This window comes from Pteronotus mesoamericanus, unplaced genomic scaffold, assembly GCF_021234165.1.
Source record: "Pteronotus mesoamericanus isolate MK-2021 breed Mesoamerican mustached bat unplaced genomic scaffold, CSHL_Meso_final contig_101, whole genome shotgun sequence".
Taxonomy (NCBI): domain Eukaryota; kingdom Metazoa; phylum Chordata; class Mammalia; order Chiroptera; family Mormoopidae; genus Pteronotus; species Pteronotus mesoamericanus.
Window position 1 is genome coordinate 1,927,520 of NW_026555001.1, and position 17,413 is coordinate 1,944,932.

Genomic DNA, 17,413 nt, shown 5'->3' on the forward strand with positions numbered 1-17,413 from the left:
ATGTTTTCACTTAATGAATTTATATTTCATCCAACATTTTATATGAGTAGGTGACGCTGACTACTTTTCCTGTGTTTAGAAAATACAAGCTTTTCATATGTAAGGCTCAGTGTAACTATGTTACTTGGGGGGAAAAAATCTGCATTTAGAAGAATCCTTAAGATCATATTAAATTTCTTTTCTCTAGCTAACTCTGTCTTAAAAGCTAAATTTGATAGGACATTTTCTTACCAAATGGTAAAAAAAGAAAAAGGCACTAAATGATGACAAAGTAAAATGACACAAGTAAAGCAATGTTTGAAGTTAACTTTCAAGTCTCTTGAACATGAATTGTGATGGTCAAGAAAGAGATGTGATTAGGAGTGTGTGTGTGTTTGGAGACAGGCAGTTGTGACTGAGGTCACTTCACAGTGTGACCTTACAGTTACATTCAAGGCAATACAAGTGTGTTTACTAGCCAACTGACTTGGTCTCTGATTGCAATAAGATACGATTTCATCGTTCATTCACCATTTTCAGGATCTAGTCCTAATAAGCATATTTGCCATACAAATGTATGTCATGTTTATAGTAATGTAGGATTATTTAAAAGTAAAACAATTAACTACTTTTATTTAAAGTGTGAGGTATTTTACTGTTCTCTATTTGTATTTAAAGAGTGACAGGTAATTGTGTAAGTATAGCAACTAAGTGTTCTATTGACTTATTTTTCAAATGTATAACCCTTTTACTCTGTCCTCAGGAATGCCTAGGGGTTCTGGTAGCATAATCAATCCTGAAATTTTACATTCTGTGTGTGTGTGTGTGTGTGTGTGTGTCTGTGTGAAGTTGTTGGTCTTTTTGGGAAGGGTTAAAGAGGGATGGAATTAAGTACCTCCTTAGTGGAGCACTAATGTAAGTAATTACTTGGATACTCTTAAGACCTACTTGTTTTCTGATTCTGTTTTTTCAGTTTCCATAGCAAGACGTGTACAAGATCCATTAGCTGAGCTGGTGAAAATCGAGCCAAAGCACATTGGAGTTGGAATGTATCAGGTAAAGCAGTGTGGATCATTTAATTTATGAAATCCATCAATACAAAGAGCAGTACTCAAACTTGGCATAGTGGGAATAGAGTCCAATTTTCAAAGGTTTTACGTTTGTGGGAAGGTAGTCAGGAGTTAAAAGTTAATAGAGAAGGAAGGAATGGTTTTTCCTGGTGTTTATGGTTCTTATCCAGACTTAGTGTTGACTGTAGTCAGATGTAAAGGCTATTAATAAACATTAGATCTGACTGGTAGCTTAATTTTCAGAACCCCTCCTTTTAACATTGTTATAAAATTGAAGGAGTTAATGGAACAAGGGGGATATGTTGGTTCTTTGTATAAACCAGTACAAACTATTGATCTTTATTGATCCTTCAGGAAGAAGCCTTTAGTACCCACTGTAACTTTTTTTCTCTGTTTTCCATTCTTATTTACTTATTATATTTAATTTTTGGTCATTACCTATTATGAACTAAAAGCCTTCAGTTGGTGTTACTGTGTAGTAGTAATAGTAGTAATACTGCTTGTTGTTGTTTTATTTTCATTTATTGAGGTTGTGATCATTGAGCCCTTGAGGACAGCACTAAATCTTGGCAAAGTAGATCTGTAGTTGTCCCTGGAAATGTTGAGTAGAATTATTTTCCTCTTTGATGAAAGTCCTTCTTAAACCTGAAGTAGAATATTACCCTCTATATAATTTTCATGGAATTTGAATGATAGATACTGCACTTTCTTAAAGAACTATCTCATTAGGTCATGGAATCTGTGACCACTAGAAATGAAAGAGACCTTAAAATTCATACAGCTCCATCCCTTCGCTCGCTTGACAGAAAAAGGAAGCTGCATCCTAGAGTAGTTAGGGGTTTTTACCCATGATTGCACTGGCAAAGCCTTCAGTAACCTGTCATATTGGGACATATCTGGGAATATTCCCGTGTGATAGCAAGTTGGACTAAGAGGATTCCAACCTTTAACTTGACTGGTTCATTTGAGAAGGATAGTTACTGAAAGAACTGATCTAGCTACAGACACAAATACCTATAATCTAAAGAATACAACAATAGCAGTTTTATGATATGGGCATTGTAGTTAAGAAGAATCATAGTTATTAATTCAAAATGAAGTTATGGAATAACTCAGTAAGGCAGTGGAACAAAGAAAAGGGAAAGTCACATTTATAGAACCCTGGCAGGCTACTAAGCTATTGGCCTCAAAGATGTCTTTAAGTAAATAGCAAAGATCTAGTTTCCAAATTTGGATTCAGAGATAGCATTTAATGTGAAAAAGCGTAGACTTTATCCCAGCAGCGGTGAGAAGTAATGGAAGAGTTTTAAGCAGGGGAATGGCAGGATCACATTTGTATGTGGAAGCACAGACTCTGTCCCTCTGGGGAGAATGACTGAGGGGAGAGGAGAAGCCGCGGGGCCAGTTTGGAGGCTGTTCTGTAGCCCCGGTGAGAGAGGATGCTGACCTGGGCAACGTTCATGGCAGTCGAGTTGGAATGAATTTAAATCTATTTTGTAGGTCTTATTTGGTAATAAGTGAGGGAAAGCAGTTGCTAAGAATTCGCTCCCAGGCACCTGGTATATGGATGATGCCTGAGGAAAACAGACTTGGTAAGGGTAAGATCAGTAATCCTGTTTTGGACATGTTAATTTGAGGTGCCTGTTACGAAATCCAAGAAATGATGTCAAACAGGAGTTGGATATACAAGTGTCAGATTTAGAGAAACCGCCATGTTAACATTGGCGTACAGACTATTTAGCAAATAATGGCACCCAGAAGGGGTTCAGAATGGTAGGCTGAGCTCATGATATTCTTTAACTGCATCACCACCACCGCCACCACTGGCATATCCACGACTGCAAACTCCGTAAGAAAAGATGTACATATATATCTGTTCTATATAAACCTACACTTACATGAATAAATTGAGGATAGCCTAGGAAAACAAGAAAGAGTCCCACTGGTTGATAGGAACTTCAGGAATTCCTGAAAGATATTAAATTAAGCATGAGGAATCATATCCATGGAAAAGTAAAACCTGGTGGACCACTCCTCAAAATACATGACTCTAGAGTGTTCTCAGACCAGAATCACATTCAGGCAATGAGGAGGGGGGCTGTCATATTCGGCGAGACGGTGCATATAGAATGGGTCGGCGCGTAGTAACCCCTCCCTCAGGATACTGTGAATCCAAACTAATGCACTAAGTATAACACAGAGGCCAGAGAGGCTGGGGGATCCTCAGGTAGCCTTTGATTGTGAGGAAGCTCAAGAAGCCTGATCCTGGCAAGACAAACTCCTGACATTGACTGACAACTGGTTTCGTATTCCACATTTCCCACGTTATCATTTCAGGCAGATGATGGTAAACAGAAATAGCATATACTGACAGCCAGATAGGATCTCTGAAATTATCTTGTTCCCAAGAAGCACTAAATATTTGAGGAAAACTTATGACAGAAAACGAGACTTAATAAGCAAAAAGTAACGCCCAATATTACAACAAATAAGCAACAGACTTTGAAACAAGTAAAATTAATATTCATAGATGGACAAGAGAGGTTATTGCATTTATAAAACAAACACGGGATTGAGTGAAATTAGGCCAATCTTAGAATTAAAAAAATATGGTTGTCAAGATTTAAAAAAACCCTGCATAAATAGGGTAAATAGAGTGGACACAGCTAAAAGCAAATCAATGAATTGGAAGACTGAGCTAAGAGATTTTTTAGAATGCAGTCTTACACTGAAAACAATGGAAAGCATAAACAAAATGTCTTAGGATATAGGGGACATTCTAAAGCTTTAACATTCATGTGATAGAAGATTAAATAAGTAAAGGTAATGGAGGGGATTACAATCACAGAAAGAATAGGAGAAAATTTCTCCAAACTGAAGATAGACAAGTCTTTTGAAAAGGCCCAATAGAGTACTGAATAAAAGAATAACAAAAGATCTACACTCAAATGTCGACCTATGAAATTTCAGAATTCTAGTAATAAAGACAAACTGACTAAAAGCTCCCAGAAAGCAAATGTAATATATCTACAAAGGAAAGGATTAGGGTGATCTCAGTCCTGTTATTGGTAAAAACAAGTGATATAAGATAGAAATGCAATAGTTTTGAAGTTGTGGGAAAAAATTATTTTGAACCCATAATTCCATTTTCAGACAAAAAAGCGATTCAGTATGAGAGGAAAATAAAAGCGTTTTTGGACCTTTAGTGATCCACTGTCTCTGATTGTTACAGACCTTTTTTGAAAGTATTATTTATGGAAGTACTCCTGACCGCAAAGCGCGGTTTGGGGGGTCCCCGAAAGAAGAGGAAGTCATGTTGTGAGGAAACAGTGTTGAGGTAACAAACAGTGGAGAGCTCTATAATACACACAAGTGCAGTAACAGGTATATAAAGTAGAGTCTCATAGTTTGTTTTTTTTTTAATTTGTAAAGTTAGTCTTTTAATATATCAATCTAGATCAGATCAGCTCAACATGGGAGAGTGGAAGAAAAAGAAGTGATAAAGTATTAGGATATTTTTTTTTCAGGAAAAAGATTTAGATATAGATTCTATAACTATAATTTGTTAGAAAAATGTAATCTGAAATATATGACTAATAACCACAAATAGGATATTCCATAAAATAAGAATAAGAATAAATAAGAATAAAAAACAAAAAGTTTATTATTCTAACCAAAGGCAGAGGAAAGAAAACATAGTATAGCAAATAAAATACATGATGACAGGAATAAGTTTAAGTAATAGGTAAAGGTGAATGGGTTAAATTCCCCTATTAATAGAATCTCAGATTTTTCTTAAAAAAAACTTTTTAAATCTATTTTTAGAGATAGGGAAGGAAGGGAGAAAGAGAGGGAGAGAAACATTGATTGGTTGCCTCTTGTAAGTGCCCCAACCTCAACCCAGGCATGTGCTGGACTGGGAATCGAACTGGCAAGCTTCCTCTTTGCAGGATGACTCCCAACCAACTAAGCCACACTGGTCAGGCCTAGAACCTCAGGTTTTAAAAATATATAATAAAGCACTAACTTGTATACATACAAGAGATAGTTATAAAGGAAAAAAGCAACCTTGATATTAGAAATATGAAGAAAAATATTCTGCATGAATGAAAAAGAAGCCATAGCCATTTAATCAGATGAAATAGAATTTAAGGCACTTGTATTAAACAGGTTAAAGAGGGATATTTGAGATTAATAATAGATACAGTCTTCCAAGAAGATATAATTACCTTGAGCTTTGTATGTTTTCTAATAAAATAGCTTTAAAAATATGCAGTATTAAAAACTTCTAAAAATTACAGCTAGAGACAAATTTGCTTTTCTGTAGGAGTCTTCATAGACTATTGTATAATAACACATGCATTTAAAAAATAGTTTTATTGAGATATAATAACATTCCTATATGTATATAAATTCACCCACTTAAAGAGTACAAGCCATTGATTTTTAGTATATTCTTAGGGTTGTGAAACTAGTACCACTAATTTTTTAACATTTTTGTCACCCCTAAAAGAAACCAATAGCAGTCACTCACCATCACCCACTGCCCAGCCCTAGGCAATACTAATCTGCTTTCTGTCTCCATAGATTTGTCTATTCTGGATATTTTATATAAATGGAATCATACAGCATGGGGCCTTTTATGACTAGCTTCTTTTCATTTAGCATGTTTTCAAGGTTCATTCATGCTGTAGCATGTATCAAAACGTCCTGTCTTTTTATGGGCAAATAGTATTCCATTGTACGTATAGACCACGTTCTGTTTATCCATTCATCAGCTGGGTTATTTTCACTTTTTGGCTATTATAAAAATGCTACTGAGAATATTTGTGGAGGAGTTTTTATGGCGTATGTTTTCTTTTCTCTTGGATATAAAGAGTAGTTTTGCTGGGTAATATAACACATAAATCTAAAGTCAGATGATGAACTAGGGAACTGTTGGCTACAAATGTATATTTACGTATGATAACTACATATTTTATTAGTAAGGTTTTGGTGTTTTCTTGTTGATTTGTACACATTTATATGTGGGTTTATATAAAACATTTACATAAAATACAGGGAGGGCAAAGTAGGTTTGTGGGTGTTTATATGGAAAATTTTAATAATCATAACCAGCATGTTTTTTTGCCATAGGAACAACCGTAGACCTGCTTTTGCCCCCCCATACATAAAGAGCCTCTACATACTGTTTACCATAGATGAAGTATGAATTTTTCTCTGTGTCAAAGAAACCCAGAGTAAACATGGGATATTATATCAATCTAACAATTGAGTAAAGTTGTAATATAATGGTAAACATTTGTGCAAGTGAGAAGGATACAGTGAAATGAGCATTCACATATACTGCTAATGGAAGTGCAAATGGTTCTTTTTAGCAAATAGTACCTATCAAGATACACTTTAAAAAAATGCATGCCTTGGACCTGGGAGTTCTCTTCTAAGGCAGTAATGAGAACTGCTAACAGGATTCATATACAAGTTTGCTGTTGTAGCAAAACATTGGAAGCCACTGCAATAAAAGAATAGTTAAATAAGTTATGGTATATCCACCAGTTGAAATATTATAGAACCATTAAAAATTCAGGCTTAAAGAGGATTTAATGACATGAGAAACCACTCTTGAGGTAATATTTTTAAATTGCAATAAATTGATACAGAATCAAACTGATTTTTAAAAAAATTATAGATATGCATTTACACTGAAGAAAAAATATCTGGCCAGTAACTGATATTTATATCTTTGTTGATGTGATTAGGGATTTTTATTTTCTTCTTTTCTCAAACTTTCTACAGTGAATATATATAAATAAATTTTGTGGTAAAATATGTATCTATTTTCATATCCCTGCCAGTGGGCCACTTAATTTTAAGCCTTGATAGACTTCCAGTACAACCAGAGTGGGACTGAATTTCTTTTCAGTTGAGACCTCTAAATGCTTTTAGTATAAAATTAATACTTATATGTATTTTGAAGCTGGACAAACATTGCTAATTTTAAAAATGAAAGCTGTTCAAAGAAAGAATGTTAAAGAGATGAAATAATAGAAGCTATAATATTATTCCAATAGAAACTAAAATACTTTTGGTTTAATAACAGCTCAAATGCTAAAGACCATACTCCAATCCTTGTCTTAGAAATGGAGAGAGCTGATTTTAAAAACACATGCCTGTCATTATTTCTGGAGAGAGAGGCAGCCAGTGCGGTCGAATGACAACATATCCCTAACTGACCCCTATAGACTTTGCTGGAAAGTGGCTTGGTGTTACTCCCAAGAAAACACTCCAGGGTGAGAGCAGGATGATGCAGGGCTGGCTCTGTTGAGTTCTTTGGGACATGGGGAATGGGGGTTTAGTTTGGCCTTGTCATAGCCTGAAAGCACAACTTAAGTAAGTTGGATTTACTTGCTGCTTATTTCTTCTTTGGACCATTTTTAGATACTTTCATGCTCATTAACACCTCTATTTGTTAATGAGTGTGCACAGGAAAGTAGGAAAGACAGAACAGCTCTCTTTCTTCCTTTTGTGCCTCTCTGTTAAATCATTTGATGATGTTAGAGAATGAAATCGTTTTCCAAAATGAGGTTTTGGAACCCTTAGTGGATTTTCTATGTCCAGGCCATCTTTATTCCTCATTATTTTGGATAATGAGGAGTCACTGTAAAAGGAAAATCATCTTCCCAGCTGATATTTTTCATGGTAAAACCTTAAAGGTGGGAATTTATATTTTATTTCTCTGCCTCCTGTGTGGGATCAGTTCTGGGTAAAAACAAGAACAACTCTTTAGCGGTGACCATCACTTTGTTAAAAACTATTTTATAACTGTAGTTAACATGTAGGAATTATAAAATATAGTTTTAGTTTATGATTGTAAAAGGTTAATAAGGTTTCTCATCTGCCCTATATTCTTTGGCCACATTCTTTTAAACATTTTAATCCTTTAATTATTTGTTATTGTACAGTGGGATATGGAAGAGTTTGCCCCATGCTTATTCACTTAGATGACATTTGACTGGATTTTCCCCTATACCAAAGCAATATTTCAAAATAGATAAAACACAAAGGTGAAACATAGAATTGTTCTAAAAATCAGTCATTGTTCATATAGATGAGTTCCTTGCCAAAATGTTCTTACTACCTTGTCCCTTAATTTTAAGTCTCAGGATATGGTCTGTACTTGAATCTCTGCTTCAATTCAGACTTAGCCTTTGCAATTCAGGTAATTCACTTGTGACCGTCTGATCCGTTTCCACATCTGAACAAAAACAAGTATTTGACCTTTATTGGGAGTATGAACTAAACTCATGTATTAAAATGTGCTAATTATTTTTTAAAGTTTTAAAATTTCTATTCTGAGTATTTTTTCATTTTAAGATGAATTATCCTTCCATTGAAGTGTTAATTTTAGTTTTTTCAGGTTCTTAGAAATTGCTGGCATGTAATAAGCCATGTGTGCGTGCGCACACACACACAAGCACACACACATACACACACACTGTAGTGTAACCATTACTCATCTTTAAAAGAAATGTGAAATGTGTGATTTGAAGAAACTTTTACCAATAATGCTTTAAATTACTACCAATGAAATACCTAATTTCCTTTGTATTTTTTCTTTGCTTATTCTTTGTGTTAGGATTTCTAAAACCTTAAGGTATTTTCAGTGTTTAAAATGTAATTATCATGGATGATTAGGAAAAAACTAGACATGACATTAAAAGTACTACCGTAAAGGAAAAGATTAATAAATTCTAGTGGTTTAGAATCTAAAACATTCCTGAATCAGAAAAAAATAAATGGAAAATCCACAGACAGGGATAAAAACATTTTCAACATATATAACCTATAAAAGATACAGAATATATAAAGGTCTCCTACAAATCAAGAGGAAAAAAAGACAATTCAACAGAAAAACAGACAAGAGATATGAACAGTCAATTGACAGAAGAGAAGACACATGCAAAGAAGTATAGATATGAAAAAAAATGACCACTTTCACTAGTAATTGTGGAAATGTAAACTAGAGCCATAATGGGAAACCTTTCAGGTTGCCAAAACTTAATCTGACAATTTGGATGTTAGCAACCATGTGGAGCACAGTGAGTCTTATACATACCCCGAGGCATATAAACTGGTGCCGCCTCTTTGAAGATCATTTGGAAGTTAGTCAAATTGGAGGTGGAGATTCTTTCTTCAACTCAATAATTCTGTTGCCAGATATACATAGCCTTGAAGAATTCTCTCATGAGTGCCTTAGAAGACATGTAAAGAAATTTATTGAAGTGTTATTTGTCGTAGTAAAAATGTGGAAATAGTATGTCCATCATATGGAAAACAGAAAAATAAACTAGTATACTCAGGTAGTGGAATATTATGTAGGAGTGAAAGTTACCCAGTTAGAGCTGCGTATGTTAATATGGATAAACCTCATAAGATATAATATTAAGAGAGAAAGCATATTGTATGTACCGTATTATATCATTGATATAAAAATTTAAATGTGAAAAATAATACTACGTGCTATTTACGAATTCCAATATATGTGGTAAGAACATAGAAATAAGCAGTGGACTTGAAGACAGTGGCTACCTCGGATGAGGCACGGAATGGGAGGGAGTTTCAACCGCATTTATAATATTTTATTTCTTAAGGTGTTTAGTGGGTTTACAGTGTCCCTTATATTCTGTTGTATAACTTTTTGTTAAATAAGTCATAATTTTATTACAAGATGCAGGAAAGCTTGGTCAAATGATGAAGGTATTTTATCTCAGGAGCTTTGGCTTTAAGTTGGGTTTAATTTCTTCCTATTCAAGTGTGTGTGTGTGTGTGTGTGTGTGTGTGTGTTTTACAATGAGGATTCATATAATCAGAAAAAAATTAAATGACTTCCATTTTTCAGTAAAAATGAAAAAAATTACATTGAATACTAGGTTTCACTTCTTTCCATAATATTCTTTCAAATTTTCATTGTTAAGGCCCTAATTTTGAAGCAAATTAAATACTCTTTAGTGCATACTTTTAACCCTATCTTTAATTTTTTTTTTCACTTCACAACTATTGATATTTTTTCTGTGAATTTTAAGAATTAAATGTTATTTGTTTTGTTCCCATTATTTAAAGTGGTCATTTTAGAAACATGGTATAGGACAAACATGGGGATTATTTTTCTAGTGCTTATTTACAGGGCAGAGTTGGGTAGAAGAGATGTTTAAAGAATTTTAATATAATGTGTTATAGTAATGGTATGCACTGTAATATGACTAACATTCATCTTACGCAGCTGTTTTCTTTTTGCCCGCTCCTCTTTGACTCCCACCACCACTAACACATTCCTAAATTATCTAAATTAGAAACCTTAAGATTAATAAGCAGGGAGCTTTTAAAAATCCTAACTGATGCCACATCCCCAGAGATTTTTAGTCAATTGTTCTGGGGGTGGGCCCAGGACATAGCAAACTTAAAATTTCTCAGGTGATTCTAATGTATAGGGAGGGACAAGAACCATTGGTTCTTAAAAAGTGGTTGCTGGACCAGCTGTATCAACATCTTCTGAGAACTTGTTAGAAATGCAAATTTTTGCACCCCCCGCCGCAGAACTATAGGAGTACAGATTTGGGGATGGGGCATTGTCATCTGTGTTTTAATGGCTAAGGTTTGAGAACCAATGTTCTCTAATGCTTCTCGAGCTTGAATGTGCAAATCAAACCCTTCAGGGTTTATTAAAGTGCAGATTGTGATTGAATTGGTGTGAGGGGGACTGTGAGATCCTGCACATCTAATAAACTCCCAGGTGAAAGCCATGCCATTGGTCTGAGGATTACACTTTGAGCAGCAAGAGACTCTCCTGAAAATCTCTTGGGCCCTACCCCAGACCTATCGAATGAGAATCTGATTTTAATGAGATTTCCAGGTGATTTGAAAGCATGTTACAGTTCCTGTAATGTAAGAGGAAAGTGAGGACTTGCCAGTGTCTAAGGGAGATGGGAGAATGAAGAAACAAAAATGAATAATATAAAACACAACAAGGATAAAAGGATAAAAGCTGAAGATGTGTCTTTCATGTTTAATATTTAAAAATGTTAATTACGACCGTAACAAGAATAATTTCATTGGTATGTGGAGGCAGAAGTCAGAAGTAGATTGAAGATTGAATGAAAGGTGAGCACTGGGAGACAAGCGTATACAAGTCTCTTAAAAAAGAGTTTTTTTAAGGAGGTCAGGATTTGAATTATTTCTCTGTGGTAAGAATACAAATTCCTCATTTAGAATATAAATACAAATACCTCATTTGTATTTAAATGCTGATCTGAAGGAGGAAGAAGTAAGGCGGGAGAGGGTGAAGATGCGGGAGAGGGAGGAGTTGGGTGCCTAGGGAGATGAGGCCCATAGCTTGCCTGCGAAGGAAGGCGACGGACACGAATTCAGGAGAGAGAAGCTCCTAGGACGGCGGGTGGGTGGGAAGAGGTGAAAGAGAGCAGTAGTGGGAGAGGTTGTCCTCCTATCAGGATAGTTTTCTCCGTGAAGTAGGAGCCTACTGTTTTATAGACCACACCCCCGCCCCTGCCAAAGGAAAACAACAGCTAGTTTTTACATTTCTGATAGCATAATTTTCTTTTGTTTACTGTCTCCTCTAATGGAATGTATATGAGGGCAGGGTGTTTCCATACCTCCCAAGACCTGGCACATAACAGATATTCAGTAAGTATTTTCTGAATGAATGAATGGTAGATTATCGGTATACTTACTCATTTATTGTATTTTTAAACTATTATGAACACACCATAAAATTTTCTAGCCTCTCACTTAAAATTTTTGTTAGGTAAGCCTGAAATGTTACCTACTAGTATATTTTTTAATTAATCTTTTTTCCAGGAAAAGTGTTGTAGAATTTTGGAGCATAGAGTATTAGAATAGTATGTAGTTGGAGTGAGAGTTGCTGTGGAAAGTAAAGAAGGTTTGCTATTGATGAAAGAACTGGAGTTCTTCAACCTAGCATGTATCTTGTTCCTCCTTTCCCCCCTCTGTAATGCATATTCTATTCTCTACGGAAATAATTCTTTCAGGGACAGGTCAAGGGAGCAGTTATGTACGAATGTTCTTTGTGACTAAATCAGTATTTCTAAGGACCTATGACTCATATAATATGATACTGTCTTTATCAAAGGAAAAATCTCTGTTGCAGTGGAATTCACTGGAATAGAATGTTTCTTTTAAAGTGCAACTATCTATTAAAATATAAGTTTATGGAAGATCTTAATAATTTTATCTTTGTCACAGATCCTTAAAGAAGATTTTGGTGTACTGGTTAGGACTGATATTGGTGGTGTGTGGATAGTCAGTCTATATACCAAAAACAGTGAATAAGATTATTCTGAAAGTATTTAATTCTGGCATTCATACAAATATAACTTTCTGTTTTGATGGATGTTTGTATTTAACTATGTGTGGATAACTGTTTGGCATACTAAGAGAGAAACTTGGATGTAATTCTTCACTCAGTGCAGTAAACTACTGTAATATAATAATGTTCATATTAGAAAGAATTGTTGAAAACTCAAATATAAGATTGGGCTAGATAATAATAGTAATAGGGAAGAGAAAATGTGTAAATATTAAGAGGGCCACTTCTGAGAATTTAAAAACTATATATGATTAACTGATATCTGATATTGTTCAGAAATGTTGATTGTCATCCCTTTATGTATGTGTGTTGGGGGTGGGTGTTGATCATTGTCTTTAACAATAGCACAGTTAAATTTAATTACTTGTAAGATTATAGTACCTTTTAAATTCAAGGGAAAGTTATCATCATTGTCATAGTGACAAGTATACATAAAATGTACGATATTGTAAAGGACTGTGAGGCTTATAGAATATAGGTAAGAAATAAACCTGGCCTGCAAAGTGATTAGAATGTGGCGCAGGAACAGGAAAGCTGGCCTCATTAAATTATGATGAGAGTTCATTCATGGTACATTCCTTCACCGAGGCTACCTTATGCTGTGAGGTTGTGTTACTGTGTCTTTCTCTCTGGTGATCATGGAAAAAATTCTAAGAGGAAAAGTGTTTTGAGGAAAAATTGATGAGAGGTTTTTTCCCGGATTATTTTCAGTAATTTTAAATATCATTAGAGATAAGAAAAGTTAATCTGCCTGGATTTGTATAGAATGAAGTTTATCAGTTTCATAGAAAGAAATGCATGTGTTATCTTTTTGAACAACAAACTTTAGGAGACATCTTTGGTTTTGAGTGAGATAGTGAGCTACTTGGCTGCCTTCTTTGTACACTTTTGACTCTGGTGATATATTTCCTTTAATAATCCAGATCAAGCTACCCAAGCTGTTTATTGTATAATATTATTAAAAAAGATGTATTTTCTTTTCACATATATATTTGAAAGGGAGAATTTTCTCCTGACCTATACAAGGCTTTTGTTTCATTATTTATTTGGAATAAATGGGGCCAGAGGGTATAAGTGCAGTTAGGTTTTGTTGGAGAGGGGCTTGCGAAGACTTTTTGAGGCATGATGTGCAAGTGAGTGTTTTTAAATCTCAGAGGTGTGATTATGTCATAACAGCCATAACCTCTGGGCTTGCTTTATTACTTTTATTAAAACAAATCTGTATAGGGGTGCTATGTATATTTTGGTGATGAAGGAAATGAGGTGGTTAATTTATTATGTGAACAGCACTTTCAACTAACCACAGCGTGATTCACTGAGAGAGCGGTGGAAAAGCCTAGCTCTGTAGAAATGACTGCTTTTTGATTTGTGGGCCTTAACTTTCAACACCAGAGCATGAAGTTTATCTACAAAATGATTCCTTTTTTTCCCCCTCCCTGTACTAATGTTTTTGTCCAATTTTAAACTTGAAATTTTTTCCTCCATTTTATTTTGGGCATTTACTGAACATACATGATCTAAACGGTCCTTGCCGTCAAAGTAAGGAAGGAAAAAAAAGGAGGTGGGTGGGAATCCATGTGCTAGGACATTAGGGAAGTGGGTAACATCTTTATGGTTTCCAAGCAGCCCACACAGGCCATACCTCCGAGGAAGACTCCATAAAATAAATCAGTATACAAACCCTTAACAAATGAGAGTAACTACTTGGTATCAGAAATGAGTTACGGAAAAGTATGGCACCTGTCATTCCTCCCTTTTGTAGGATGTATTTTATAAACAGATGCTATAGTGGGAAAAAAATAAATCTCATGCAAAATAGTCTCTGATAATTGTTTGCTTGGAAGTGGGAGTTGATTATGAGAGGAGGTGAGGATGTGAAGCCACATAGAAGTCCACACACTGTAGAATGGAATCAAAAGAAGACCCATCTGTCTAATGAGTTCTCAGTGTACAAAGCACTTGTTGTATACTCATAAACAGCCATTGAAAGACCCATAAAAATGTTGTTTTCTCTGGAGTTTTGCCATATCCAGCATCATCTGGTAATGTGAGCCTGCCTAGAGAGAGTGGAAAATAGGTCATCTTTCTGGCAATAGTTTTGAAAGACCCCTTCATTTTTCAGATGTCCCAAATATCATCTATTTACAAACAGAGAGACTCAGGAACCAGGCAGACATTAATCGATAAGAATTCTTTAAAGCATTTTCTATCTGGAATATTATGAGGTTCCATGAAAATAAGGATGACAGTCAGTTTTGTAGTTTATCTCTTCTTTGGAGTAGCATACCACATCTCTCTTAAGAGCCCTAAATTTGCTTTAAAAATTATGTCATTGCCTCATAGCACTTCCCCAGAGAGTTGGCAAAGGCCAGGAGAAACATTATTTGTGTAGTGTAAAGACAGGGCAGAGGAGGGAGGTCCACGCCTGGGGTTTATGTCCATAGGGTGGGTGGGGAGGGGCACTAGCACCTCTGGGCAAGTTGCTACTCCATGGTCTTGAGCAGTCAGTCCTGCGGAGAATGTGTCCTCTTTGAGACGGCTTCAGCCATGGTCTTTAGTAATGATCACCCACCATCCCAGGCTGTGGTAAAACTTTAATTTTAAAAGGAACTGGATTGTACGTGTGACGCCGGTTGAGCCTTTCAAACTTCCAAATATTCTCACTGGTAGAATTGAACAATGGTTTGGACATTTCCAAGAGACATTAAGTTTGACATCTTGTAAGCTAGCATTTAATTCATTGAAAGTGTATTTGTCTTCATAGTGGTTAGGTTATTTTTAAAAGAATGAGATTTTGAAATAATTATTGGGAATTGGCTTTAAAAAGTCTGTCACACTTCCTCCCCCGCTAAGTGTCCATCTCAAACCAATGTAGAGCGTAAACAGTTGTTTTAATAGCATGCGTGATGGAGACCCTTATGTCCAAATGCGCCCTCCATTCTTCTCTGCTTTCCTTACCATGTTCTCCCGCTGCGTCCTCTTGGCTATGTGCCACTTTCCTCATCTCCCTTCCAACCCTCCTATGAGCTGCTTTTTGAAGAATAGTTTGTTCCCCACTCTTACTCAGGGCTCCTTCCTTCATATGGTGTGAAATATGCCTGGACATTTAAAAAAGTGATTCTACTCCTGTTTATGATTTGAAACCTGCTCAGATGTGTGTTGACAAATTTAAGCAACTTCGAGTTTTTCAAAAAACAAATGTGTAGCCTTGCTACCAGAGGAGCAGCAACTGCACACAGACCCGGCGACGGCAGCGGAGTGCAGAGGGCCCGGCCCCATCAGCTCGCTGACAAGGGCGTGGTTTTAAAGAAAGTGGAACACTGTAGTGGAGAGTGGGATGGGAGACATCTTTTTTTAAGAAATCCTGACTCTATCATTAAATTTACAAAGAAATTTGGATTCTAGATGAAAATACTAGGTTAGTCATACCTGTGGCACGTAACTGTGCTCATTGACACGTGTCCTTCCTTGCAGGTGGGTCGTTATGATTAAGGGCGTGTTTAATCAAAATTTCCCTGAAAAATGAAGCTCCTATGTGGATAGGGAACTGTCTTATTTCACTGGCCCCTTCCTCATTTCAGTGCTGTTCAGTGGCAAAGAACACAGAGCCTCAGGGCACCAAACGGAGCTCTGTTCTGGCCGTAGTTTAGCTACATTTGCTGTGTGACGTAGGGAAAATAATTTTACTTCTTCATCTTTATGCCTTTTACGGAGAATAAAATATTACCTGTATGCTTTCTGAAAGAGTGTTCATAGGTAATTTATATATTTTTACATGTATATTTTTAAAGACATGAAAATGCCTGAAGGTACAAATGTGAAAGTGATTTTATTTCACATGATGGGACCATCAAATAAACCGAGTCCATTTCTTTGGCGAGGTTTTATTTATTCCTATTACTTATTCATATTCTAAGCTTATCGAGTATTCCTAAAATCATTTAATTTCAAGTTACAGGGGACCTCGGAAGTCCTTTAGTTCGTGCTGGCAGGTACGAGCATGTTCATTGCCTTCTAAAAGGGAGGACAGAAGAAGCCGTGGGGAAGCTTTCAGAACAAAAGACCTGAGTGGTGGCATCGCTGTGGTCATAGCTCAGGAATGAGGAAACAGGGCCGCTGCCCGAGCTGCCTCCGCTACTACAGTAACGACAGGAGGTGTAGCACGGGAAAGATAGGCATTTGTAGTTGAATTGGAAAGCACACTTTAACTTCTGTTAGTTATTACGTACAGGATTTTTGTAAGTCGATAGTGCTGTACTTGTTATCCTTGTATTCCTGATTCTTCTGTTGTGGTTCACATCTAATGTTTAAATTAACTCAGTATTTTGGAGATGGGAGGGGAAAAGGATTGAATAGTTAAAAACAAACAACAGAAACAAACTCCTCAGTTTGTTAGGATGTGCGATTGAGTTATGGGTTGTCAATATGAAACAGCTGTTTGTTTGTTGACAGCCTGCCTCGCCTCTCCTGTGATCTGGCTGTTTTTCATCATATAATTAGCAACTCTTTAGTATTTGAGGCTTCCTGTGGATTTAGAGTTGGTCATATGTAACATTTGCTAAAATGTCATAGTTTAGATAAAAAATTAGTGATTCCTCTTTAGTCATTCCACTGAAAAATGAATGTGGGTTGTATTAAAAGAAAGATGCCTGAAGAGACTTCTGAAATTCATTTCAAAGCGGAGAGAATGCAGAGGCTGTTTTGTATGTTTTCTAAGGGGGGAATATCCGTGTAACTCTTCCCTGTCTTGTAGACTCTATTGCCAGTCTGAACAGCGTCCTGTCTTTCATTTTTCCCTGTGTTCTCTCTCTCTTCATCAGTGCAGCGAGGCAGTGCTGATGTGGGCAGCAGGAGAGATCTGACCCAGAAGGACATGATTTCATTCTTTCATTCTTTTTCCTTTTTTCTCTCTGTCTTCTTAAAACTCTGTTCTGAGGTTGAAGCCAAGAATGAAAGGAAATAA

The 17,413-nt window shown here is 36.0% G+C and overlaps 1 protein-coding gene across 1 annotated transcript in view; it reads left to right on the forward strand.

Moving 5' to 3' along the window:
- SRBD1 (S1 RNA binding domain 1) overlaps window positions 1-17,413 on the forward strand; it is a 183,704-nt gene that overhangs the window by 102,273 nt on the left and 64,018 nt on the right. The window contains exon 16 of the mRNA XM_054567043.1: window positions 953-1,035. Coding sequence (XP_054423018.1) covers window positions 953-1,035 — 83 coding nt within the window. The remainder of the gene's footprint in view (window positions 1-952; window positions 1,036-17,413) is intronic.